The 26,940-nt window shown below is 51.5% G+C and overlaps 1 protein-coding gene across 6 annotated transcripts in view; it reads right to left on the bottom strand.

The window, feature by feature from the left end:
* Window positions 1-128: 128 nt before the first annotated feature.
* Window positions 129-26,940, bottom strand: part of SHISAL1 (shisa like 1) — a 139,415-nt gene continuing 112,603 nt past the window's right edge. For all 6 annotated transcript variants that reach the window (XM_044940789.2, XM_044940787.2, XM_025282711.3 and 3 more), the window contains one exon: window positions 129-5,885. In XM_044940789.2, coding sequence (XP_044796724.2) covers window position 5,885 — 1 coding nt within the window. In that variant the 3' untranslated portion in view covers window positions 129-5,884. The remainder of the gene's footprint in view (window positions 5,886-26,940) is intronic.

Here is a 26,940-nt window from a genome sequence, read left to right as displayed (position 1 = left end):
AGCTCCTCGGCTGAGACCCCCCAGGCCCTGGGGGTCCACCCTCCCTGATGGAGCAACAACAGATGTGAGTGCAGCTGCCCCTCAGGGACACGGTGGAACATGAAAACAAATTTCAGGACAGGGAAGAGTTGATGTGACACTCCTTTATTAAAACCTAAGGACATCTTTATAAAAACTACTGTATATAAAGACAAAAGCAGTGCAACAGCGGTCCGTGTAAAACACATTATTGTTATTACATTATATTATTATTATTAGGAATATTATTGGTTTTTGGTTTTCCCGGTTATCAGCTCTCAGAGAGACCCCATGCCTGCGCATGTGAAACGGGGGCTTACAGGAGAGAGACCAGTCTGTCTGTGCCCTTGTCTGGCTGGGGGCAAGGGGGTCCCGCCTGGTCAGGGGCACTGGGCCCCTCACCCTCCCAGTCCTCTCTTAGTTACTGCCCATCACCTAGACTCTGACTGGCTAGCTGACCGTGACATAGCCCACTAGCTTTAACCCAGAAGATGGGGGAGAGACAGGAAGGAACCAAGGTGAGAACCCAAGGTGAGGTTCCAAGAAGAGACTCTCTCAGGGTCACCAGTTTGGGTCCAGTTGCGTCCACGCCGGATGCCCGCAGAGGCCACGGCATCTGCAACTTTTGGTCACGTGCGTGGTGACCCTCTTGGGGGTTCGCTGGCTTCGATGGGATCCTGCACATTTCAGAGAGCACTTTAGGGCAATTCACAGGGCAGCTCACTGCACCAACCCAGGGGCGGCTGTTCACAGCGCCGTCTATAGAAATGGTGCCTCCTGGAGGCGGGCACTGCAGCAGCCCTGAATTTCAGTCCGTCAAGGGCACATGGTCAGGGCTTTGATGGGAGGATAGGAGTTTTAGGTGCAGTGTAACGGGCAGTCAAAGCCGCTGACTCACCAAGCATCTGTCTAGCACCGACTATCTGGCAGCGTCTTGGACTGGAGGCTTGGGGGCGGGGGGAACAATGTCACCTCCAAGGTCACTTATTCTCCCTGTGGATTTGAGCATTCCTAACCATCAGGCACAGCAAGTCATTTCACAGGAGGTCCCAGCCTCTCCCTCGGACACGGCAGGTTCCCCCGCCTTCTCCATCTGCAGCAGGAACTGTTCCCAGAGGGGCGCTGGGTAAATTTTTGTTGAACAGATGAATGAATGCATGTATGAGCAAAATGGATTTTCTAGACTCTTCTGTCTCACCTGACTGCTCAACTCAACTTTTGAGTTTTCAGGCCATGGGCCCCAGAGCTGCATACGATCACTTAAGTACCATCTGCCACTGCATTTATGCCCTCAGGAGTTGCTGGGGAGCTTGGAGTCGGTCACACGGTGACGCGGTGTGAAGTGTGGATTTTCAAGAGGGGACAGGATATCACCCCAGCCTGGTGGTGAGTTCTGGGGCTGCAGGCGGCAGTGACCAGAGTGTCGTCCAGTCACTGGGTGGGCGGCTGCCCCGCTGACCTTTCAGAAGGCCATTGAGAACAGGCAGACGCTATCTGATGCTCACTGATGAGCAGTAAGATAAGGATCCCCCAAAGTTGCCGCAGAGAGGGGGGCCCACCCAGACGTCTGTGTAATGACACGGCTGCCCCTCAATACTGACAAGCAACACCGCCAGCATCTCTGCTTGAGGCTGTCAGGTCAACTGGGGTCACTGCCGAATCTGCAAATTCACCTCTCAGGACCACCTAGGCCAAGACTCCTCCTACTGGTGGGGGCCAATCAGCCAAACTGAAGAAATGAAAATAAACCAATAAACAATTTTTAAAAGCCTGAGACTCTGGGAAGCTTGTCTTCTTTCATGGCATGACCTCTGGTAGACACACTAAATGGCATGTCAGAGGAGCCAGGAGACAGGGCTTGCGCAGGGATTGTGGTCTGGAGAGATAGCCAAGTGGTGGGACCCCAGCCTGGTGTGGGCAGGGGTCTGGGCATCTGCTGGGCACATGGGAGATGGTGCCAGGTCCAGCCACACCCATAATCTCGGTGGAATGGCCTCAAGGGAGCCAGGAAGCTTCTCTTAAGAAGACTGCCAATCCCACTCCTGGTCATGTTTTCCCTGATTCCCCCAAGTCCTTTCCAGCCCGGGGGCTGAACTCGCCTGAAGGTGTTGGATGAAGAAGGGAAATGCCACCACCCCAGAAACACTAGCTGCCTACCTGCTATTTCACTATAAAGCATCAGAGAGACGGGCTCTACCTGCAGATTCATGTGTGTGCATGTGTGTGCGTGTGCACGTGTGTGTGTATGTGTTTTAAGTTAAGGACTGTTTCCTATGGGTCCCGGGCAGCATCAGATGTCGGGCAGGCATCTGGTGGTCCCGGGCCCTGTATAGCAGGCTGCTCCTTGAGCTGCAGGGGGATCTCCGAGGTTCAGGCGAGGGCAGAGAGACCCATGGGTGCTACCAGGTACTGGTTCTGCGTAGAGATTCCAAAACGCACAATTACACTAAACACAGACGAGAAGGAAAGCATAAAACTGCTTGTGATAACACACGGTTCCCAGTGGGAAAAAGTCCTTACGAATACAAGGGGTTAAGGACAGATTCCTCAGCGGATATATTGCCATCTTCTTTCTCTTCTTTTTTGTTTTTCTTTCCATAGTATTATTATTATTGTTGTTGTTATTTTTGCAAAGTACGTGGTAATAGCCAGAAGCTCACAGTAAAAAGTAAAAGTAGGCAGCTTGAAAAAACAGGTTTGGGAGTCACTAAAAAACACTAAGTCTGTAAATCTCTACTTGAACCTGTAGCTACCCTGAGCATCTTCTTCTCAGGGGCGCTCTACTCACTGGCACATCTATCTGCCATGGTAGGATGGGACAGGTTTTTGCCAGGGTGGCCCATCCCCCGGGGGCTTTGAGGACCTGTAGACATCAGGAGGGACTGAACGGCATGCCTGACTTTCAGATGGGCATTCACACCACCCACATGGCCCCCACCCCTCAATCACTCCAGCCACGGCCCCCACCCCACACACTGGACAGGCGAACCTCAGAGAGGTGAGGTGACTTGCCCAAGACTACCCAGTGGGGACGGGGCAGGGCTGTGGGTCCCCAGGCTCTGCCCCTGCATCCCAGGCTGCCCGCTGCTTTGCTGTCTGTGATGGCTGCTGAGCTACATGGTGAGGGGCCCCCTGTTTACAGCAGAGCATTCTGATCCCTTACCGGCTGCGACCGTAAACACCCAAGGGGTCATCAGTCCCTCCTGGAGAGACCTCTGTGGGGCCAGGAGCAGCGTCCTGCAAGTTCTCAAGCTGAGTGGCACAAATCAGGGGGCCGCAGCCCTTGCTGGCCTCTGTGACAGTGACCCTGGGCCCGGTGTTCGTGGCAGGGAGGCAGGGCCACCAGCTCCCTCTAGGCAGAGGAAGTGTCTCCATGTGAACAGCTGCATGAGCTCCACCCGGAACCTCAGGAAGCTGGAGATGCAAGCCCCTTAAACACCTGGTCCAACCCCTTCCTTTTAGAGATGGGGCAACGGACAGTAGAGGAGGCACAGGACTTCCTGAGGCCACCTGATCTCCCTACAGAGCTGATGTCAGTCTGGGCCCGTGCCCAACCCCCTCCCCCCGGCTGTGGTTTCTCTGCATGGGATGCCGGTGTGGGCTGATCCAGCTGTGCCGAATGGCTGCTGAGCAACCCTCCATGGCAACAGCTGCCCCACTTGGACAAGTCCCCGGGGCAGGTCCGGGGATGACTCAGCATCCAGGGTGAAGGAAGCAGCGCTGATCCCTAAGCAAGAGCCAGGCAGAGGTTCTCCAGCTTGGCCTCCGCCAAACTGTGCCCCTGGGTTCTGCCAGCACTGTCTGGAGGAGGAGAGACTCAAGCTATAGGTCTGGGTCTTCCTCAGCTTGCCCTTGTGACCTTGGGCAAGTCACTTGACCCATCTGAGTCTCATTATCTTAGTCCATGAAATGGGAAGAGTCCCTTCTCTATGGGGTTGATGAGCCAAGCTGGATGCAGAATGCTTGATGCCCTTGAAATGTCCTTCTGCTTTATCAGAGGGTGGGTGTTATGTCTGTCCCGCCTCAGGTGTCTCAGTGAACCACAGTGTCTGGGCTCTCACTTGCCTCTCTTCCCACCTTTCTTCTGCATCTGTGCCAGCCTGACTTTGTCTTGGTTCCTTGAGATCATCAAGCCGGTTGCTGCCTCGGGGTCTTTGCACTAGCTGTTCCCTCTGCCTGGAAATCTCTTCTATCTTCAATGTCCACGGCTGGCTCTTGCTGACCATTCAGGTCTGGGCTTAACTTGCCCAGAAAGGCCTTCCCAGACTAGCCAAACTTAACCCTCACATACCCCATTTTGACTGAATTCTTGGCTTAGGGCTCACTGCTGTTACTACCTTCCTATTCACTGCTTATTTCTCCCCTGTCCTCTCCCCCAGCTGACCAGTACCACAGGTCTGTCTGCTCTCTGCCACGTGTGACGGATGGAGGGTCCGTTGGAGACACTGGGTCTAGCTGAGTAAAGGTACTTGAGCAGAGGAACAGGGACCCACCCAGCTGGGTGCTGGGGGAGATTCTGGCATCACTAACACCAGCGGAATGAGGGTGTCTACATTGCCAGTTTGGCCTTCAGGGATTTATGTGATCATTTCCCAGATCATGCCCTTCCATGTGTGCGCCCTGGGGCAGTGGGGTGGATGGCGGTGGTGGTGAGCTCAGTGGACAGATACTATGAACATCCAGGTTTGCATGGAAGTCTCGCCTTAAGTGGGAAGGGCTTCTAGAACCTTCCCTTCTGGGTTTCCATAGTGCTCATCACTCTGTCCAGCAAAGATTTGTGTGTCTGTTTCTTCCCTCTGGGGGCAAGGAGGAGGCCTGTCTGACTCAGCTCCTTTCCAGATCACTGCCCAGCAAGCCCGATATAAGTAGGTGCTTAAACAGAATATGCTGTAAGAGGGTCCTGGGGCAGCAGTGGTGGAAAGCTTGCAACAATGGCCCATCCACTGAGAAGCCACTGGGGAGATGCTCCAGGGACTGTACCTGTGGGTACCCTGGGCTGGGGAGATTTGCCTTTGGGTTCTTAGACCTCTGAGGTCAAGCCGAGAACTGGTCTCCTCCTGGCTGTGAGACCCAGGCCATTTCTGCAGGGAGTTCATCCTACTCACTTCCCAAGTGATGAGAGTGGGTGTGTGTGAAGACAGTCAGTCTACTGCCTGGCCCATAGATGGCCTGAGATGTGTCTCTCATTATCACTGTCATTACGGGAAAAAAATTCCATAAGAACGCATCCCCACCGGCATTTCCACATCCCAAGCACCCCCGGAGGCACAGTGGGGCTGTACCCCATGCTTGCCAACTCCATCTGGCTCACAGCTGCCAGCAAGAGCTGGCCGGGACCCCCACCACAAGTGGACCCAGGCCCATCAGAGAACTTGGGGGACCCCAATAAAACCAATCAAACAAAAAGACACCCCTAATCATACACACGCACACACACTCACACACACTCACATTCAAAATTCTGACATGGATAGGCCCACGGGCCACGACTGGAGGGAGCAGGGGCAAGGGAGCCATGGATAGGATGCACAGGCCTGAATCCTTCTGCTTGACTTGGCCTGAGCAGCCGTGTCGGTCATCCTGAGTCCACGGTGGTGCCACCTCTCAGAAGCCACCAGCCCAAAGTAGGACTACTGCTCGCAGACGGGCGGCTCAGAAGCCCCTTCCTGCTCCCTGGCCCCCACCACTGCTTGCTTCTAGTCTTAGAAGTCCAAGGAAGGGGGTTCGGGCACAGGTAGCATTTTCTCCTCCAGCACCGCCACAGCCGTCTTGGCTCTCCCTGGCGTCTTGAAGTTGTTCTTCTCGGAGGCTGAGCCAGGTGCTTTGGGTCTCACCTCCCCCATCCTGAGGCACGGCAAAAGGGTTTTCTAGGAAAGCAGAAGGGAACAAAGTATCACATGGTGTCTCCTCCATGGGGACATTTCTGTCTGGCCTCAGTGACAGGAGAAGCCAGGTTTTTCTCTGCACACATGCCATCTTTGTCTCCTAGACACAGAATTGTTTGACTTTAAGGCTGGAAGCAAGAAAAGCAGGTCTGCCATCGCTATGGTTCCATTCAGCACTACTGCCTCTGACTGAGTGAAGTCACTCAGTTGTGTCCAACTCTTTGTGACCCCATGGACTGTAGCCTGCCAGGCTCCTCCATCCATGGAATTTTCCTGGCAAGGATACTGGAGTAGGTTGCAATTTCCTTCTCCAGGGCATCTTCCCCATCCAGTAATTGAACCCGGGTCTCCCGCACTGCAGGCAGACTTTTTACCATCTGAGTCACCAGGGAAGCCTCTGGCCCAAGCAATAAGATAAGAAAAAAGCATAAAGAGTCGGGAACGAAACAGAAAAACCCTAATTACCATTATTGGCAGATCATGTACATAGAAAACCCAAGAGAATCAAAAAGCTAATTATTAGAACACAGGGTGCAGATATAGAGATACAACTTTCAATCTGTAAGACATCAGATCAACTTACAAAACCCAACAGCGTTTTTCTGCCTCAGTGATGACCAGGGTTATTATAATGTCTTGGCTAAAGGCAGTCCCAGTTAATACTTAAAATTTTCAATACTGTTCCCCTTTTACCCTGCAAAGTACTCTACTTTGGATATTAAACCATATGCTCACCCTTGTTATAACAAATAGAAGATATTAAGAACAGATGCCGATGACATCCATAATAAAAATAAAAGAAAACATTATGAATCTTGGAGTCACATCACTGAATATGACCGTTATCATACGAAGCCATGGAGAGGAAACCAGAACAATGCTGGCACCTGGATGGGTCAACAGATCATTGGGAGAAGATCAGGAGAGTAAACATCAGCCCATGATTGGCAGAGTTGAGTTGCCATTGTCCTTTCTCTCCTGGAGGTCACCTCCAAATAAGGATAATGAGGAAAAGAAACACAAACTCCATCTGCAGCAGACACAGTAAACCCCCGGTCTTATATCCATTTATAGGAGCAATGACCCAGTCACAAATATTCAGCTTCCTATACTCCCTTGCAGACAAGGGTGGCCACGTGACCCACTCTGGCCAATGCCATGTAAGCTGAAGTCTCCTGGGAAGGGAACGTGGATCCAGAGAAAGAGCACGAAAACGGCAGACCTTCACCACTGTGGGCGGAGCGGGAAGGGAGCAGGAGGAAACCTGGCTCTGGTGACAGCCCCAGAACATCTGCCTCCACACCACTGTAGCCGGGTTTCTGCTACGTGCATCTGATTGGCCAGCAAGGAGGTCGAAACAGTCATTCCTAAAGGAAATCAACCCTGAATATTCATTGGAAGAAGCTGAAGCTCGATTATTTTGGCCACTTAATGTGAAGAGCTGACTCACTGGAAAAGACCCCAGTGCTGGGGAAGGTTGAGAGCAGGTGGAGAGGAGGGCGACAGAGGATGAGATGGTTAGATAGCATCATCAACTCAATAGACATGAGTTTGAGCAAAATCCAGGAGATACTGAAGGACAGGGAAGCCCGGCGAGATGCAGCTCATAGGGTCACAAAGTGTCAGATATAACTTAGCAACTGAACAACAGATAAACCATTTTCAGTCAAGCTCTAGTGTGTGTTCCAGGGTCAAGGGTGTGGAATTGATGGAAGGGCTCTGACTGAGCCAGTAAAGCCCATGTTTCCAGAGTGAGTGATGCTCTGAAGGGCAGAGCCAACACCCCAGTATGCATTACGGGGCTCCAGGCAAGAAAGTCTGTGGAGTTGTCTCTTCTACTTCACAAAACTGAGCCAGGTCCCCCATCACCTGCTTTATCTTTCTCCCTAGATTTATCTCAATCCAGCACACCAAATATTTTACTTACTGGCCTAGCTTATCATTTGTCTCTCCCAACTAGATAATAAGCTACATGAGGGTCATGGCATTGGTGTGTTATGTTCATTTTTGTTTTGCCAGGGTCTGGAACAGTAACTGGCACACTTTGTTGAATGAATGAGTGAAGAAAGAATTTAAGGCCCAGATGAATCAGATTTTAAATATAAAGTCAGCAGAAAAACGTTTAAAACACATTTTTTAAATTGTAGCTCACATGAGCCCTTCTTGCATAAATTAATAAAGGATACTCATAGGATTTCACATGCTAGCAAGATAACGCTCAAAATCCTTCAAGCTAGGCTTCGATAGTATGTGAACCAAGAACTTCCAGATGTACAATCTGGGTTTAGAAAAGGCAGAGGAACCAAAGATCAAATTACCAACATCCGTTGGATCATAGAAAAAGCAAGGGAATTCCAGAAAAACATCTGCTTCATTGACTATGTGAAAGCCTTTGACTATGTGGATCACAACAATCTGTGGAAAATCCTTAAAAATATGGGAATACCAGACCACCTTACTTGCCTCCTGAGAAACCTGTATGCAGGTCAAGAAGCAACAGTTAGAACTGAACATGGAACAACAAACTGGTTCAAAATTGTAAAGGGAGTACGTTAAGGCTGTATGTTGTCACCCTGCTTAGATAACTTCGACGCAGAGTACATCATGCGAAATGCCGGGCTGGATGGAGCTTAAACTGGAATCAAGATTGCTGGGAGAAATATCAATAACCTCAGATATGCAGATGACACCACCCTAATGACAGAAAGTAAAGAGAAACTAAAGAGCCTCTTAATAAAGGTGAAAGAGGAGAGTGAAAAAGCTGGCTTAAAACTCCACATTCAAAAAATTAAGATCATGGCATCCTGTCCCATCACTTCATGGCAAATAGATGGGGAAACAATGGAAACAGTGGCAGACTTTATTTTCTTGGGCTTCACAATCATTGTGGACGTTGACAGTAGCCACACAATTAAAAGACGCTCGCTCCTTGCAGGAAAAGCTACGCCCAACCTAGACAGCATGTTAAAAAGCAGAGACATCACTTTGCCAACAAAGGTCCATATAGTCAAAGCTATGGTTTTTCCAGTGGTCACGTAAGGATGTGAGAAAGAAAGTGAAGTCGCTCAGTCGTGTCTGACTCTTTTTGACCCCGTGGACTGCAACCCACCAGGATCCTCTGTCCATGGGATTTTCCAGGTAAGAGTACTGGAGTGGGTTGCCATTTCCTTCTCCAGGGGATCTTGCCAACCCAGGGATCAAACCTGGGTCTCCCACATTGCAGGTAGATTCTTTACCATCTGAGCCATCAGGGAAGCCTGATGTGAGAGTGGACCATAAAGAAGGCTGAGCACTGAAGAATCAATGCTTTTGAACTGTAGTGTTGGAGAAGACTCTTGGGAGTCCCTTGGACTGCAAGGAGATCAAATCAGTCAATCCTAAAGGGAATCAGCACGGAATATTCATTGGAAGGACTGATGCTGAAACTGAAGCTCCAATACTTTGGCCACCAGATGCAAAGAGCCCCTGATGCTGGGAAAGATTGAGGGTAGAAGGAGAAGGGAGCGACAGAGGATGAGATGGTTGGATGGTACCACCGACTCGATCGACATGAGTTTGAGCAAGCTCCAAGAGATAACCAAGGACAGGGAAGTCTTGCGTGATGCTGTGCATGGGGTTGAAAAGAGCTGGACATGACTGAGCGACTGAAGAGTAACTCTGGCAAGTGGAGTAACTCTGGCAAGAGTACTGGCAAGGACAGTCTGTTTAGCTGTAGGACCATGTCTGAAACTAATGTATTGTGACTGTTATAAAAAAAGAACAAAAGAGATAACAGAAAACTGATATAAACTATAGGAGGGAGGTGGAGGTCAGAGGAGGGAGGTAATATATGTAAACTGTCTTCTGTGTTTATAGCTAGAAGTCCAGAAAATCGTTTAGAGATGGAAATAATATTAGAGGTACAAAGGCAAATGGAAAAACTAATATAATCAGCTAAAATCATTTGATGGAAGAGGGAGAAGGAGAGGGGAAAGTAGAACTATTCTAATTTGGGCATCACTCATAGTAGGGAGAAAATAAACATTGTCTAAAGAAACAGAGGATTAAAGGTGTCATATGACAGTATAATTATGAAGATAACTATGGGATGAAAAACACAGCCTTCCAAATTGTCAGAAGACATATACACAAAAAATAAAACAAAGAAAACAGAGAGCATATGGTGAAAACTGACAACCCCCACAAAAGCTATAAAAGCAGAAAGCATACCATAAACTATGATGCCAGAACTAAGACTAAATGTAGCTGCCATATTAGTAAATGTTAATGAGCCATACACACTTGCTACGAAAAAAAGACTGGATTACAAACAAAAGTCACTGAAGGTAGGATGATTCGGAAAGGTTTCCTATAGTAGGATGGGTAGATGACTAAAAATTTTAGAGATGGATGGTTGTGAAGGTTGTACAACAATGTGAATGCACTCAATGCCTGTGAAAAGTACAGTGGTTAAAATGGTAAATTTTGTTATGTGCTTTGCCATAATTACACAAAAAAGAATGGGCAGAAACAAAACAATTGCAAACCAACAATAAGTCCCAGAGCACGTTGGCCCCTCTTGCTCTCTCACGTCCACCACCAGCCCATCAGTAAAGCCTGCAGGTGTGGCCATCAACCCCGCCCTTCCTGCCTCCGGCATCGCTCCTGCTGTGGCCTCCTCACTAGCCCAGCCCTTCTGTCTTTTCTCCATACAGCAGCCAGAGGGGTCCAGTGAAAATCCACGGTATGTCGGGTCATGTCACTCCTCCGCTCAAAACTCTCACTGGCTCCCATCTCACTCAGAGTAGAAGCCAAAGACTTTCCACGCTGTCCTCTCTGGTCGCACCCCTCATCTTCCCTCTTCTGTTCACTCTGCTGCAGTCTCGATGGCTCATTCTACGTGTCAGCCTGACTGTGCCGTGGGGGTTGTTGCTGTTGTTCAGTTGCTCAGTTGGGTCTGACTCCTTGGGACCCCATGGACGGCAACAAGTCAGGCTTCCCTGTCCTTTCCCATCTCCCAGAGCTTGCTCAAATTCATGTCCATCGAGTTGGTGATGCCATCCAACCATCTCATCCTCTGTCGTCCTCTCTCCTCCTGCCCTCAATCTTTACCAGCATCAGGGTCTTTTCCAATGAGTTGGCTCTTTTCATCAGGTGGCCAAAGTATTGGAGCTTCAGTTTCAGAATCAGTCTTTCCAGTGAATTTTCAGGGTTGATTTTCTTTAGGACTGACTGGCTTGAACTCCTTGCTGTCCACCGGACTCTGAAGAGTCTTCTCCAGCCACAGTTCGAAAGTATCAGTTCTTCAGTGCTCAGCCTTCTTTATGGTCCAACTCTCACATCCATATATGACTACTGGAAAAACCATAGCTTTGACTAGGCCATCCCATCACTTCATGGCAAATAGATGGGGAAACAGTGGGAACAGTGGCTGACTTTATTTTGGTGGGGGAGAGGGGGGGCTCCAAAATCACTGCAGATGGTGACTGCAGCCATGAAATTAAAAGATGCTTACTCCTTGGAAGGAAAGTTATGACCAACCTAGACAGAAAAAAGCAGAGACATTACTTTGTCAACAAAGTTCTGTCTTGTCAAGGCTATGGTTTTTCCCGTAGTCACATATGGATGTGAGAGTTGGACTATATAGAAAGCTGAGCGCCAAAGAATTGATGCTTTTGAACTGTGTTGTTGGAGAAGACTCTTGAGAGTCCCTTGGACTGCAAGGAGATCCAACCAGTCCATCCTAAAGGAGATCAGTCCTGGGTGTTCATTGGAAGGACTGATGTTGAAGCTGAAACTCTAATACTTTGGCCACCTGATGTGAAGAGCTGACTCATTGGAAAAGACCCTGATGCTGGGAAAGATCGAGGGCAGGAGAAGGGGAGGGCAGAGAATGAGATGGTTGGATGCCATCACCAACTCAATGGACGTGAGTTTGGGTAAACTCTGGGAGTTGGTGATGGACAGGGATGCCTGGCCTGCTGTAGTTCATGGGGTCGCCAAGAGTCGGACACAACTGAGTGACTGAACTGAACTGAACTGACTGGGCCACAGGGGTGGTGCCCAGATATTTGATCAAACATGGCTCTGTGTGTATCTGTGAAGGTGTTTCTGGATGAACTTCCCCTTTGAATCCGTAGACTGAGTCAAGTGGATCACCCTCCCCAAGGCAGATAAGCCTCTTCCAATCCACTGAAGGTCAAGGAACAGCCAGGGAAAGGGAGGGTTCCCTCTCTACCTGCCCGTTTTTGAGCTGATCATCAGTCTTTTCCTGCCATCAAACTTGGGACTGGCGTTTGCACCATTGGGTCTTGTGGTTCTCAGGCCTTGCAGACTTGGACCACACCAGGCCATCAGCTCTGCTGGGTCTCCAGCTTGCCACCTACAGATCTTGGAACTTTTGCATCTCCAAATCTGCAGAAGCCAATTCCTTAGAGTAAATCTCTTTATATATATCTCTATGTAGATCTTATACATTTTATCTATATTATAGAGATATCTGTTTATATAGAGATATCTATCTATATCTAGATTTATATATAGAAACCTGCATCTGCATCTTCACTCTGTCTATATCTATCCTGTTCGTTGCGTTTCTCCAAGAACTTAGACCAATTTAGCGCCTGCACCAGCTTACTGCCATCTCTTCTCCCAGATAAACACGTGGCTGTTGATGCTTTCAAACTGCGGTGCTGGAAAAGACTCTTGAGAGTCCCTTGAACTGCAAGGAGATCAAACCAGTCAATCGTAAGGGAAATCAATCCTGAATATTCATTGGAAGGACTGTCGCTGAAGCTCCAGTACTCTGGCCACCTGATGCTAAGAACTGACTCACTGGAAAAGACCCTGATGCTGGGAAAGATGGCGAGCAAAAGGAGAAGGGGCAGCAGAGGAGGAGATGGCTGGATGGCATCACCGACCCCATGGACATGAGTTTCAGTCTACTCCGGGAGTTGGTGATGGACGGGGAGGCCTGGCGTGCTGCAGTCCATGGGGTCACAAAGAGTCGGACGCAACTTAGCGACTGAACAACAATATTCCCTTATGTCCTTCAAGTCGCCCATTACTGAGACCCTCTCTGACCACCCATCAAAAGCTGGACTCCATGATCCACTCTCTCCCTGCTCTCATGGGATTTTTATCCCTAGCACTTATCGCCATCTGACACTCCGTGTATTTTATGGATGCATTTTAAATAGTCTTTAGGCTTCATATAAGTAGGACTTTTCAGTGGTTCTGGCGCCCTGCCGTACCCCCAGGACCAACAACGACACTTGGTACAGAGCAGGCACTCCATAAAGATGGAGGGGCAGACAAATAACAGAAGAAAGAGGGGGCCCACCCCCTCAACTCTGTCCAACGAAGTCAGAAAACTCTGATGAGATGGGTGAATTTCCAAGAAAATAGAAATTACCCAAAGAATCTCAGAAGAGAGAATCTAAACAATCCAATTGCCAAGAAGAAAGAAACTGTCCAATCGCAAAACCAAAGTTTAAATGAGAGACATGCCAATGAAAGCCATAATGGGAAAGCATTCCAGAGCATAGACCAGAGGAAACTTCTACATTCCTCCACTCAGGCAAGTCCCGCAAAGGTCAGAAAGGTTGAGAGAGCACCACGTGTGTGCTGGTTTGGGGGGGCGGGAGCCTCTGCCTTCTGCGCTGGTGGGAAGCACATCAGTTCACGTCTGGAAGGCAACTTGGCACATACCAAAGTCACAGATGCACACGCCCTCTGACCCAGTAATTCCACTTAACCATCATCCAACAAACACACCCACAAGGGCAAAATTCTTATTAGCTCATTTACTGCAGCAGTGTGTGGGTACAGTCGAAGGTTAGGATCAAAGACTTGTCCATCATTCGGGAACTGGTTCAGAAACAAGGCTTCCCACGCAAGGGAGACCAAAGCAGGACGATGGCGTCCGGCAGCCCCTGCTGGTGGCATCTTCTGCCAGGCCTGGGCTGGGTGCCGGGGTACAGACCTGCCGGGCATGGGCTCAGCCCCCCAGGACTCAGAGCCAGCAGGGAGCCGCACTGGGACCCCCAGAACAAAAGCAACAGATCCACGTCAAGTCAGCGCTGAGAGCCTGGGGGCGTGGCCTAGATGGGGGCGGGGACTCAGGGGAAAACTCATTGCGGGAAGTCGGGGAGGGCACTCCAGGAACGGGAGCTGCCTTAGCAGAAGCCAAGCAGAGGGTCACAGCGGGTGACATGGGATCTTCCAGGCGGCGTGAGTCTAGGATCAGCTCAGGTGACCCCAGGACTCGGGGGTGCAGACAAGATCCTTCTTAATTCCAGGCAAGGCCAGCGTCAGGGCTGCTGTGATGGGGGATTTCTCCTCGGCCTCATCTCACTTTGCTTTCCCAACAGCCCTAGAAAGTGGGATTTTTACTTCCTCCATTTACAGATGAGGAAACCGAGGCAAAGGGAGGTATCGCGATTTGCCCAGAGTCACCTATGGAGCTCTTTTTGGAGCCAGGAGTCCAGCTTGCGCTGCCATCCGCTGGGCTGCATGGTCACCCCTCCCGGACGGGCTGCGTAGGGGGAGGCTGGGCTGGGAAGCAGGTCTGGAGAGAGAGGTGAGGCCTGGGACCTGGGTGGGGATGAGGAAGGTCTCCAGCTGGCCTCTGCAAAGGTACTGGGGCAATAAGACAAGCACCTGGCAATTTGAATAACAATGAACACTTCCAGAAGGCTGAACTCAGTAATAATAAAGGCTTCAGGTAAAAGCAGAGGAGTCAGACCAGCAAGAGGACTAATTGCCAGGTGAGCTGAAGATAAAGCATCCTCAGCGCTGATAAGAGCTCCCCCAGAGACCAGGAGCCAGGCGCCCGGGACTGGAGTTTTCAGCTCAATTTCTAGAGCATTCTCACAGTAACTTGAGAGGTTACCATACTCACACTGTTACCACCTCCCAAAGAAGAGAACAGTGCAGGACCACTGCAGGGCTAGGAGGGCAGTCCCCCAACCCCGCCCCAGCACAGCACCCTTAACAGCAAAAGGTGTGGTCATGGGGGGCTGCATGGAGGAGGTGTGCTCGTGGAATGATGATAGAAAACTACAGGGGGCCGCCCTCCATGCTCCTGAAATAAAGGGCTAAGATGACAAAGACGTGAGGAGCTGGGGGAGGAGGACTCTCACCCATGACCCGGGGAGGGCAAAGAGGTTGAGCTGCTTAGGGAAACTGACAGACCACACGTGCTGAGGCTGAACATACCCCTTGTCCCATGACACTACATGTCCCCCTGGGTAGGCACAGCTCAGGCCCCCAAAGAGGTCCCTGTCCTAATCCCCAGAAGCTGGGAATGTGGCTATGTGATGGAGAGACTGGTTACCCAAGTGGACCCAGGGTCATCCCGAGGGGGTCCTTGAAGAAGGGGGGTGCAGGAGGGTCAGAGTCAGAGGAGATGTGAGGATGGAAGCAGAGGTCACAGTGATGCCACCGGAGGAAGGGTCTATGAGCTGTGGACAGAGGCTGCCCCTGGGAACAGATTCTGCCTGGAGCCTCCAAGGCACAAGCTCTATGAACACCTGGACATCAGGAATTCACAAGGCTCCTTGGGAACCTCTGCCCACCAGAACTACAGGAGGGTACATTTGTGCTGTTCTAAGCCACCAAGTGTATGGTCACTGTTTACAGCAGCCATCAGACACTCCTAAGCACCCAAGAGAACTGTGTCTACCTGTTCACCAGAGCGTGTGGCCATGGGTATTCAGAGCGGCCTTATGGATAATCACCCCAAGGTGGAAACAACCCAAATGCCCTCAACAGGTGAAGGGATAAACAGTGTGGTATGCCCAGATAGTGGAGTACTATACAGCAGTGAAGAAGAACAGACTCTTGATATGCGCAATGTCATGGAGGAATTCATTTCATCGAAAAAAATGTTGTGTGAGAGATGCTGACCCTAGGGTCCACACCATCCAGTTCCAGCCCAGGGAGAGCCTACAATGGGGCAAAATGACTTAGGGGCTGAGTGTCAGAGAAGTGGTATTCAGGGGTTGAGAGGAAGCCTTCCACATGTTAGAATGTTCACCATCTCAGACCGAAGTTCACCAAACTGTACTGTTAAGATGGGCACTTTACGTACTTAAACTGGGAAAGAGTGAACAGCCTCCGGAAATGAATTTCTGGTCTCAGCTTGCACACCCCAATGACGGGGAGCTCACTACCTAGTGAGCAGAGCTGCTCTGCTGTGAAGGAAGGCTGCCTGGAAAGAGGTTCCTCCTCTGCTGACCCCACAACCTGCTTCTGGCCTGCTCCCCTGCTGCCAGCTTGGCCTCCCTCCAGTCCTGCAGACACAGCCAGGCTCCACGACCCCCAGAGCAATCAGGTTTCTCTGGGTCAGGGCTTCCTTTCATCCTTCCCTGCTTCCAGCGAGAGCTGTCAGGAGCAAGGCAGGCCCCAGGCCCCGGGGGGCCCTGCAGACCCTTGGTGAGTGTCTGTGTTCACTCTTACCACCAGCCAGCAGTCACCTGCCTCCGGGAGCTTCTGTTTACTTTTCTGCCAAGTGAGGACTTTGCCAAGGTCACAGGAGGCAGAGTGTTAAAGCGCCTCGCATACAGTGAGCGCTCAGTGCATGGCTGTCTTAAGTGGGGAGAAAAAGTATTTCAAAAGGGGGTTTAGAGACCCTCTAGGGCATTTTTATTTTGCCTTTAGCAAGACATCTTGTTGGTCCTCTAGACAGTGAAGATGGGCAGCTCTGGGTTACTGAGTCTCCCAGAAAAACAAGAGACCATCAAACTCAGGCCTTGTTTGTGGACAAATTAGAATGATTTGGGGTCTTCTAAGGCACTGCTTCATTTTTAAGTATCTAACGTGAAACCTCACTTCCTTCCCCAAAGGGAGAAGCCTGCTGTCATCCTGGGATCATAAGAGGCCTGGCGGATGGGGGTGGTCATGGTGTGTTCGGAGGAGCCTGCTGACTGTATCTCTGCATCAGGCACGGGGCATCTTAGGAGCAGTGGGCAGAGGGCGGGGTCTTAGGTCCTGGCATTTGAGGCTGGGTCCCCACAGCCCTTCGGCCCGACCCTGCTCCTGCAGGATCACGCCCCTTCAGGCCTCCTGCGTCCCTTCTGCCTCGGGACTGCTCCCCCCACACTTCCTTGCTGGTGTCCCTGGTTCCTTGCCCCACACTCCATCCTCGCCCCAGGTCACCTCCCGCCCCTCCACAGTGCGATTCCGTGACAGGCCCCTTGGCCAAATCCAAGCTGGGATTCAGCCCACATTCCCCACCCCGCCCCCCACCCCAAGCTCCTCCCTGACTTGTCTGCAGCATCACCCCGTCCATGCTCACAGGCACCTCAGACTCCAGATGGCTTATCCCCGAACCCAGGCCTGCCCCTGGGTCCCCATCTCAGGAAATCCCACCGGCATCGCCCCCGTGGCTCAGGCCAGAGTCTGGGACACGGCCCTTGGAGCCCCTCGTTTCCCCACCACCGCCTCCCCAATCCACAGCCGGTCCTGTGGGCTGTCTGCCCCACCTCCTCTGCTCTGGCCACAGCCCCGCCTGTGAGCCAGCGCTGGCCTCTGCCGGACTCACTGCCAGGGGGAGCTTCTGAAAAGGCCCCTGACCCTCTCCTGGAGGGCTCCCTCCACCCCTGCATCAGGAGCTTCCTCCTCACCATGACCCTGCACCTCAGACCCCTGCGTGTCTCCCACCCCTCCCCTCCTGTGCTCCCCGTCTCTCTGCACACTCCAGCACCCCGATTTTGCTTCTGATGCATGAATACACTGCATCTGTCTGCCTCAGTGCCTTTGCACAGGCCACTCCCAGTGCCTGGAACATCCCCTGATCCCACCTCAATCTCCTCCAACCTCAGCAGCTCACTCCTTTCATCCTATGGGACTCAGCTGCCCAGAGAAGCAGAAGCCGGATCACGAAGGGCCATGGAGGCTGAGCCGAGGGCCTGTTCTTATCCCACAGGTCACGGGAGCCTCAGAAAGGCTTATGGCCAAGGAGGGCTGCCCGCGTGCCTCTGCAGACGCAGGGCTGGAGGCCGCTTTGGCAGGGGGAATAGAGGAGGGGTCCATGGGGAGCAGTGCCTGGTTCCAGGGACATCATTGCTCACACCCTACACGTACCCTCGTGCCCATGATTTCGCTCTCCTGCCTTGTAGCATTTTGCAGGAAGCCCGGGGTCTTTAAACCTCTGCGTCCTAAAGGTGAATTTTTAATGCTGCTTTAGTAAATATTTGATGCCGTTGCTTTCCTGGGCACTCTGCATTCTACATTAAATGCCACAAAGTGCTCCGGAAGCAGTCCTTTTCATCCGCAGCTCTGTCCACAGCTTCCCCCTCCTCCCACCCCACAAAAGGAAAGCCTCTCTCCCTGGGCTTCCTGCTATGAATTTTTCAAAACGCTTTCCACATCTGTTCTTGTCCTGTCCATGTCTCTGTTAGCCAGGTAGAAGGTCGGGGAGGTTTTAAATTGAAGGCACCACGGAAGCATTCTGTCCCTTCCCTCGACTGACACGGTGAGGACAGTAAAGCTCGGGGAGGGAAGGGGCTGCCTGAGGTTAAACAGCAGTCAGCAGTGTGCTGGGGGAATGAGCCACCCAGGGCTCGTCAGCCACCCTGACTCCCAGCCCAGGGCTCTGCTCCGGGCCCTGGGATCCCCAGCAGGACTCAGACTGTCCTTGCTCTTGCCCAGTCTAGTGGGCACGGAGGGGACAACAGACCACGTGGTCCTGCCTGTGATGGGAGCAGGGACAGAGGTCCTCCAGGGGCTGGAGGAGAGCGACCTGAGTAAGGTTTTGAGGGTTAAGTAGGAGCCCGTGGGGAGCTGGGAAGGGAAGCCACAGAGGCCAGGCTTGGGTGAGGGTCTCATGGGGTCTGAGACAGGGGTCTGATTCATTCTGTGTCCATAGTCTGGCCCGGGGCTCAGGGTTTGGTCCACTCTTTTGTAAATCCCTGGGAGGTGAAGGTGCCTCCTGGGAGCATGTGCACCTTATCCTAGGCTGTCCGTGGCTCCTGGCCCCGGGCCCTGGCGCCATTCACACTGCTGTGCTCCCGTAGGCTGGACCTGCCTTGTTTCTGTCTTCCTTCACCCCTAGCTGCTCAGATGCCCTGGCCCCTCCTCCACGCCCCTTGCCCATGGCTCTTGGGTCAGGACCGAGGTGGCAGGAGGGGGCAGAGGGGGCAGAGATGAGTGTGCACACTACACACACATCTACACACACATGCACACCACACCCAAAGCACACCCCTGCACTCTGCATGCACACATACCCCCACATACTATACGCTATGCATGTACACGGCACCCACACGCGCCTGGCAGCGGGGCCCTGGGCATGGGGGCGCCACAGGGCTAAGCACCGGCTCTGTGTTGGGCTCCTAACAGGCGCCCCCTCCATCCTCTTGGTGCCACTGTTTTCACAGACAAGCAAACAGGCTTGGAGGAGCGAGTGATTTACCCAAGGTCACAGGCCCCACGGATCTTGTTGGCCGGACCCAAAGCCCTCACTCACGCACCTCGCTGAGCTGCACCCCGGGCCCAGAAAGAGTGGGTCTAGTTCACTCTGGAAGTGCACTTTCAGGGATTTTTCCCCCAAACCCTCCCCGAGGTATATTCACCCCGAGGCTGAATACCTTGATCTTCCAGGCAAAGCAAGCGGAGGGGCAGGATCGAAATCCGGCCCAACACCGGCCAGTGCTCCCTGCAGGCAGGACTAAACCCGTTTCAACTTTCTACCCCCAGCACTCAGCACTGGCCACGACCTAGCGCCGACCTTGGATAAAGCGCTGATTGAATAAATCTGGGAGTTCAGGGTGCCTGCTGCAGGCTCTTTCAGAGAAGGAAGGGCAGATGGAACCGGAGGGTTTGCAAAGGGATGCTGAGAGGTCTTCTCGGGGGCTGAGAGCCAGATGTGTGGCCAGAGGCCCAACCAGGCTCTCTGTCTCCCGGCCCCACTCACCCCCTTATTCCCTGCACCTGGAAGGACCAGGATCTGGGAAGGGTGGATGAATCTCCCCCCAGAATCACCTTGTTTCTCATCCTGGCTACTGCTGCTGGGATGTCCCCGGGAGTGCCAGGACCCTGCCTTCACCTAAGAAAACGTCTGCTTCTCCACAGTAAGCAGACCACTGGGGCAGGCAGACCCTGGGAGGTACCAGCATGAGCCGTGCCGCACAGCAGTGAGCTGGTAAACATTTAGCGACCAGTCCTGCAGGGGAAAAGCAGCCTGGTTTGTAGCATTTACTGCCCATTTCTATGGCGTAAACATAAACACTGCCAACATGATGTTGCTGAGTGCGGAGCCCCGAAGGGGTGGGCGGCGGTCACCATCCTGCCTGTTTCCACCACACAGATAAGCAGACCTCAAGAGCACAGCGAGGAGCAGACGCAGCAAAACAATCAGGAAGTAAAGAGTTTTGAATATCTGTCACCTTTGCGTTTAATAGGATCTACTGAATTGGAAGTTTCTGTCGTTGAATTTTTATAGTGGCTGTGTTTTATAACAGGCTCTGAAAATGTCTCAAGATTCAACTGCCAGTTCTACTGAGCTTCCCTGGTGGCTCAGCTGGTAAAGAATCCACCTGCAATGTGGGAGACCTGGGTTCAATCCCTGGGTTGGGAAGATCCCCTGGAGAAGGGAACGGCTAGCCACTCCAGTATTCTGGCCTGGAGAATTCCATGGACTGTATAGTCCATGGGGTCGCAAAGAGTTGGACACAACTGAGCGACTTTCACTTTCACTTTCTGTTGAGGTGGCACCCCCCCAAACTCTTGGATATGTTTATGGGTTTGTTTTATATGTACTAGGAAAAATTTAACTTTAAAAAAAAATTGAAGTATAGTTGATTTACTGTTAGTAATGTTGTATTGATTTACTGTTAGTTAAGTTGTGTTAGCTTCTGGTGTACAGCAACGTGTTTCAGTTATATGTATATAAACATATATAATGTCTTTCATATTCTTTTCCATTATGGTTTATTACAGGATATTGAATATAGTTCCCTGCGCTCTGCAGTAGGACCTTATTGTTTGTTTTATATATATTAGTGCGTATCTGCGAATCTCAGCTTCTAACTTACCCCTCCCCGAACCCTTGCCTTTTGGTAACTGTAAGTTTGTTTTCTGAGTCTGTGAGTCTGCTTCTGTTTTGTAAATAAGTTCATTGTATCACATTTTAGATTCCATATATAAGTGATGAAAGTGAAAGTCACTCAGTCATGTCCGACTCTTCTCGACCCCAAGGACTTTACAGTCCATGGAATTCTCCAGGCCAGAATACTGGAGTGGGTAGCCTTTCCCTTCTACAGGGCATCTTCCCAACCCAGGGATTGAACCCAGGTCTCCCACATTGCAGGCGGATTCTTTACCAGCTGAGCCATAAAGGAAGCCCAAGAATACTGGAGTGGGTAGCCTATCCCTTCTCCAGAGGATCTTTCTGACCCAGGAATCAAGCTGGGGTCTTCTGCATTGCAGGCGGATTCTTTACCAACTGAGCTCCCAGGGAAGGGATATTGTGTGACATTTGTCTTTGTCTGGTACTTCACTTAGTACCATAAGACCCATCTCTAGGTCCATCCACATTGCTGCAAATGGCACTGTTTCATCCTCTTTTATGGCTAGGTACCATTCCATGTACAGATGCACCACATTTTCTTTATCCATCATTCGGTGGCAGCACAGGGTGTTTCCATGTCTTGACTATTGTAAATAGTGCTGTTATGAACGTTGGGGTGCGTGTATCCTTCTAGATTAGAGTTTTAGTCTTTTCCGGCTATATGCCCAGGAGCAGAATTGCTGGATTGTGTGATAGCTCTATTTTTACTTTTTCAAGGAACCTGTACACTGTATTCCAGAGTGGCTGCTCCAATTTACACTCCCACCCACCGCATAGGAGAGTTTCCTGGGGAAAAAGTAACCCTGAAATCAAAGATATGAGTGCTTACAGCAAGTCTGGGTTTTCTTTTTTTAAAAATGCTTGATTTAAGATCAATAAAAAATGTAGTAAGTAAATAGTACAAGGGAGAGAGGTACACAGGCAAGAGGAACACCCAGGAGCTGAAGTTTAGGAAACAAATGCTGATGGAAATGGCTTCAATTATTTCCTATTTGGGGGTCATGGTAAAATATGTGGGCACCCCCACAGGATAGGAGGCTTCCCAGGTGATGCTAGTGGTAAAGAACCCGCCTGCAGTGCAGGAGATGTGAGAGACATGTAAGAAGTTCCCCTGGAGAAGGGCAGGGCAACCCACTCCAGTATTCTTGCCTGGAAAATCCTATGGACAGCAGAGGCTGGCACGCTACAGTCCACAGGGTCTCAAAGAGTTGGACACAACTGAAGTGACTTAGCACATACAGACACCACAGGAGAGGAAATACAATTAATTAATAGATGAAAGGCAAGGTGTTTGACCCCATTAATAAAATAATTTTAAAAAAAGCAAACCTCAGGCTGGAGAGGGGGCTACGTCCTCAGAAGCTGCAGGTGGAGACAGACCGTTTAGGAATGAGGCTGACGCTAACACAAAGAGCCATAAACCTGTCACACCCCTGCACTCAACAATCTACTGGCCTGGAATCCATGCAGAGGACATACTTTAAAAAAGGGAAAACCATAAACACGTAAAAGTGTTTGTTGCCATTCCTAACTTGCCAGAGTGTGTTCCTCCCCTTTGCAATGTTTTCAATATATATTGTTAAGTTGTGTAAATGCCTTGCTGGGGGGAAATGGCTGATTCAACACCAGCATGTGGAATCTGGACCACTGAGAAGCTGCTACGATGATATTTAGAAAAATTAAGTCAAAACCACAGGGTAATGGCTAATTTAATGTTAGGTGAATAAAATCAGAATGCAGAACTGTTGAGTACAGTCGTCCCCCCATAACCATGGAGGGGGTACATCCCAAGACCCCCGTGCGTACTTAAAACCACAGAGAGAACCAAACCCTACGTAGACCATGTTTTCTTGTATCCATATGTGCCTATGATAAAGTTTAATTCATAAACTAGGCACAATTTAAGGTTAACAACAACAACTAATATTAAAATAGAACAATTATAACGATACACTGTAATAAAAGTTATGTGAGTGTGGTCTCTCTCTAAGTACCTCGTCGTACAGATTTAACGCCTTTTCCGTTGTAAGCACTCAGGAGGCCCCGTGGCTGTTACTTTTGCAGTTTGAAATGCGACGGCATGACTAGCACAGGTTTCTTTTTCCTTTTTCACAATTTCCCCGGTAGAAGATTCATTCTTATCATAGAGCTTAGCAAGATCTTAGCTGTGTTTTCTTTCCTTATTGAGAACTTCCATCCTTTCACTAAGAGGAACCACTTACGGCTTCCCTTTGGCACCGCCAACCCGCCAGCATCACTGTTCTTGCCCCGAGAGCCCGTTATCCAGCACGTGAGGGTCGCTTGAACGCGAGCCCTGTGAGGACCGAGAGACGGATGGCGGAGCACCCCGCACGAAGGGACGTTTCACATCCAGGGCAGGACGGCGTGAGATTTGATCACGCTACTCAGAATAGCGAGCAATTTAAAACTTGTGAATTGTTCATTTCTGGAATTTTCCAGTTGATATTTTCAAACCAAGGTTGACTGCAGGCAACTGAAACTGGGTAAAGGGAAACTTTGGATAAGGGGGCCTCCTGTACATCACTCTTGGAAGCGTGTAAAAGCACACGCATGAGAAAGCAGAAAATGCAAAACACCCGTGTACGTGTGTGTGTGGCTGGGGCAGGGGGTGGATTCTGTTGCTTTTCTTCTCCACTTTGATTCTTGCACTGATAACACACCAATAATTACAACGATCATTTATGGAGGCTCCTGTCACAGGCCAGGCCCTGTTCTAATCCTCACAGTCAGCCAGCAGGGTCAGTCTACTGGGCCCATCCTACAGATGGGAGAGCTGAGGCTCAGAGAAGTGAGCTAATTTGCCTGAGTTCCCCCACTAGCAAGTGGAGGCACAGACTGAACCCAGCTCTGACTCCAAGACCATGCAGCTGGGCTCTCTGCAAGCTTGCTGGCTGAGGCCATGAGATTCTTGAGGCAACGTTTTTTATAACCAGCCTGCACGGCTTTGCTGCTGTGTAGCTGGGACCTCCTTGGATGGGGCAGGGTGCCTGGAGGAAGGAGGCAGGTGGCGAGCAGCCAGGTGGAGGCGTGGGGCTCCTGGCTGCTCCAGCCCCTCTTTGGCTCTCCAGAAAGATTCTGAGGGCTGAAAGAGACCCTCACAAATGGTGCAAGGGCAAGGAGGAAGACCCCAAAATCAAACCAAGCCAAATCAACCATGTAACCCAACCACGTGCGCGTGGCAGCCTTGACGGAGCTGGTGCAGAACCTGTATGGTTTCTAATCAATACTGCATCCAGGCCAGAGAGGGCTTGGTGGGCCAGTGCCTGGAGCCCCAGATCTCATACCCTTTGGGGGAACGCTCGAGGTCCTGCCCCAGGGATGGGTAAGGCCTGACTTGCACAGGGAACCCATCATCCGGTTCAGTACGGGGCTGGGCACTTCATGAGTGTCATCTCAGAGCGTCACTCCCACAGTGGGAGAGGTACTGGTGAGACCCCGCTTCCCAGTCCAGGGAAGCCCACTGCTCATGCACGAGCAGTGGACTTTGGAGTCAGCTAGACCTAGGCATGAATGCCGGCTCAGGCACTGTGCAGCTCTGGGGAAACTGCTAACTCTCTCTGAGCCTCAGTTTCCTCTTCTGTGCATGGAGCCTGGGGTGGCCAAGCTAGGGACATGAACTGGCATGGTCCGCTGAAGTTGCTTAGCTCACTGGTTCCTCAATAGACAGGAACTTCTGTTGTCAACAATGATGACGCCATTCACTCATTGGTCTGACATTTACCAAGTGCCTATTGTATGCCCAGCTCCAGGCAGATAAAAATGCAGTCACTTGGTTATTGAGCACCTACTTCCGGGTGCTGGGGGCATGGCCGGGCACAGGACAGACCAATCCCATCTCCCTCAGGATTCCTGACAGCAAAGGAGACAGCAGACAAGAAATCAAACTCAACAGAGGTGGTGAGCTCCACATAGAAACCAAAAGAGTAAAAGGGGGAGGAGAGGAGGGTGGGCGGTGGAGGGGGGGGACTGTTGCTATTTATAAACCTTGGTCCAGGAAGGCCTCTTGGAGTAGGTGACATCCGAGCAGGTGTCTGGTGGAAGGAAGGGAGCGAGCCCCGCAGGTGTCAGGGAGGAGAGCGTTTCAGGCAGAGGGAGCGGCAGGTGCAAAGGCTCTGGGGTGGGCTTGGCCAGCTCAGGAACCAGCGAGGCCAGTGTGGCTGGAGCAACTGGGAGAGAGGAGGGCAGAGGGACTGGGGAGGGGGTGTCAGGTCAAGCTGTGTGCCCAGTGAGAGGCTGCTGGATTCAGCCCCTTGTGAGAGAGGTGTCGGTGGCTGTTGAGTCATGTTTGAAGATCTTCCCTGCTGCTGCTGGGCTTCGGGGCAGGTGGGAGGCAGAGGAGAGAAGCAGAGAGGTTTAGGAGGGGATAAGACGGACTGGGAGAAGGGCGTGGAGGGAGGGTTCTGGGCTTGTGCGGGCATATGGTTGATGACAGGGCATGTGAAGTGGGAAAGGAGGGCATGCTCCAGCTGGCTCCGAGATTCTGTCCCAAGCAGACAGCAGGAGTGGGCAGGGGTCCCTGGATGTGCTTGTCTGCCGTGTCTACTGAACATCCGAGTGAGCCTGGAGTCAGGAGAGACAGGAGATGGGGGTGGAGATGGAGCCAGGCAGGGATCCAGTGCAGCTTGACAAGACGGGAAACATGGACCAGGTGGGGTTCCCGGGGTGGTGAAGGTGGGGAGAAGAGGGTCAAAGAGCCCTCCAGTGTCTAAGGTTGGGGAGACGAGGATGGAGCAGTGAAGTGGACTCAGGTGCAGCCAATGAGGGCCTGGGGGCCACAAGAGGTGGTACCCAGGACCTGGGGCTCCCCGGGGCTCCCCGCTTTTCCTCAGCCTTCTCCCTCGTCTGACGCACTGCCAAGCTGCTCTCTCTGCCCTTTCTCTACTTCCAGAAAACTCCTACTCATTCACTGAAACCCCTTCTCGTGTTGATTGCTCTCTGGTACTCGGCCAAGAGGGCTGTGGACCTTGGGGACAGCTGACTGCCATCTTCAATATCCTGGAAAGCCCGCCACACCCCGATGAGATGCGGAGAGAGCTGGGAAACATGTGCACAACCATTTCTATGCATCAGGCTCTTCATGTGTCTCGTTTAGCCAGACAGCACCCTAGTGAGGCTGATTTCAGCACCTGCTTTCCAGGTGAGGGCACTTTGGCTAAGTCACCTGTTGGAGGTCTTCCAGCCATCAGGAAACGGGAGAGCAAGATTTGAATCCAGATCTGTTAAGCCTCCAGGTCTGCCCCTCATCACGCTGCTTCCTGCCTATAAAGAACCAGCAGGCGGCTGGCTTCGGAGGGGTTAGCACTCTATCACCAGGGGACCCGTGTCTGGGCAGGGATGAGGAGGGGGTTCTGGAAACCCTCTCATCCTGGAGGCCGAGGAATCCAGGGCACAAGCAGAGTGATGCTCTGAGAGAGGAAGAGAAGCATCACTGGGTGGGAGGTTAGAAGCCCCCAGGTGGCCCAAGACATGAAGGCGGGTCACGGAGAGATGGACCATCGCCTCTCAAGGCACGATGAACATAGCTATTAAAGCAGCGCTTATGAAAACTTCTCAATAATGCAGGCAGCCCTCTGTGACATAAAGCTGAACTAAAAACCCAAGACACACAGTCTTATGCGCGAAGGCAGCAACCATAAAAGTGAAACAGGCGCTGGTGACCAGTGAGGGCCGGAGGGGAGAAGGGGCCGCGTTAGGTGGGGAGCCCGTTTGGCCTACTCCTCGCCTGCTCTCCATTGAGCAGGGGCGATTTTACGATGGGAAATTTGGCACAAAAAGAAAGGAAACTGTCATGGCTACTTGGTGGAGGGCTGAGGCAGAGGAAATGGCTTAAACAGGGAAGTGATAGCCAAGACCAGAAAGAAGGGCCCTGGGCTCTGGCTCCCCGCAGCCCCGCCTCCCCAGGCCTCTCATCACCCTCTCCCAAGGACCCTGAGCCTTGAGGCTGGGGGCAGGTAGGGAGGG

This window comes from Bubalus bubalis, chromosome 4, assembly GCF_019923935.1.
Source record: "Bubalus bubalis isolate 160015118507 breed Murrah chromosome 4, NDDB_SH_1, whole genome shotgun sequence".
NCBI classification, from domain to species: Eukaryota; Metazoa; Chordata; class Mammalia; order Artiodactyla; family Bovidae; genus Bubalus; species Bubalus bubalis.
The sequence above is the reverse complement of the archived record's forward strand: the minus strand, read 5'-3'. Positions and strand labels throughout refer to the sequence as shown.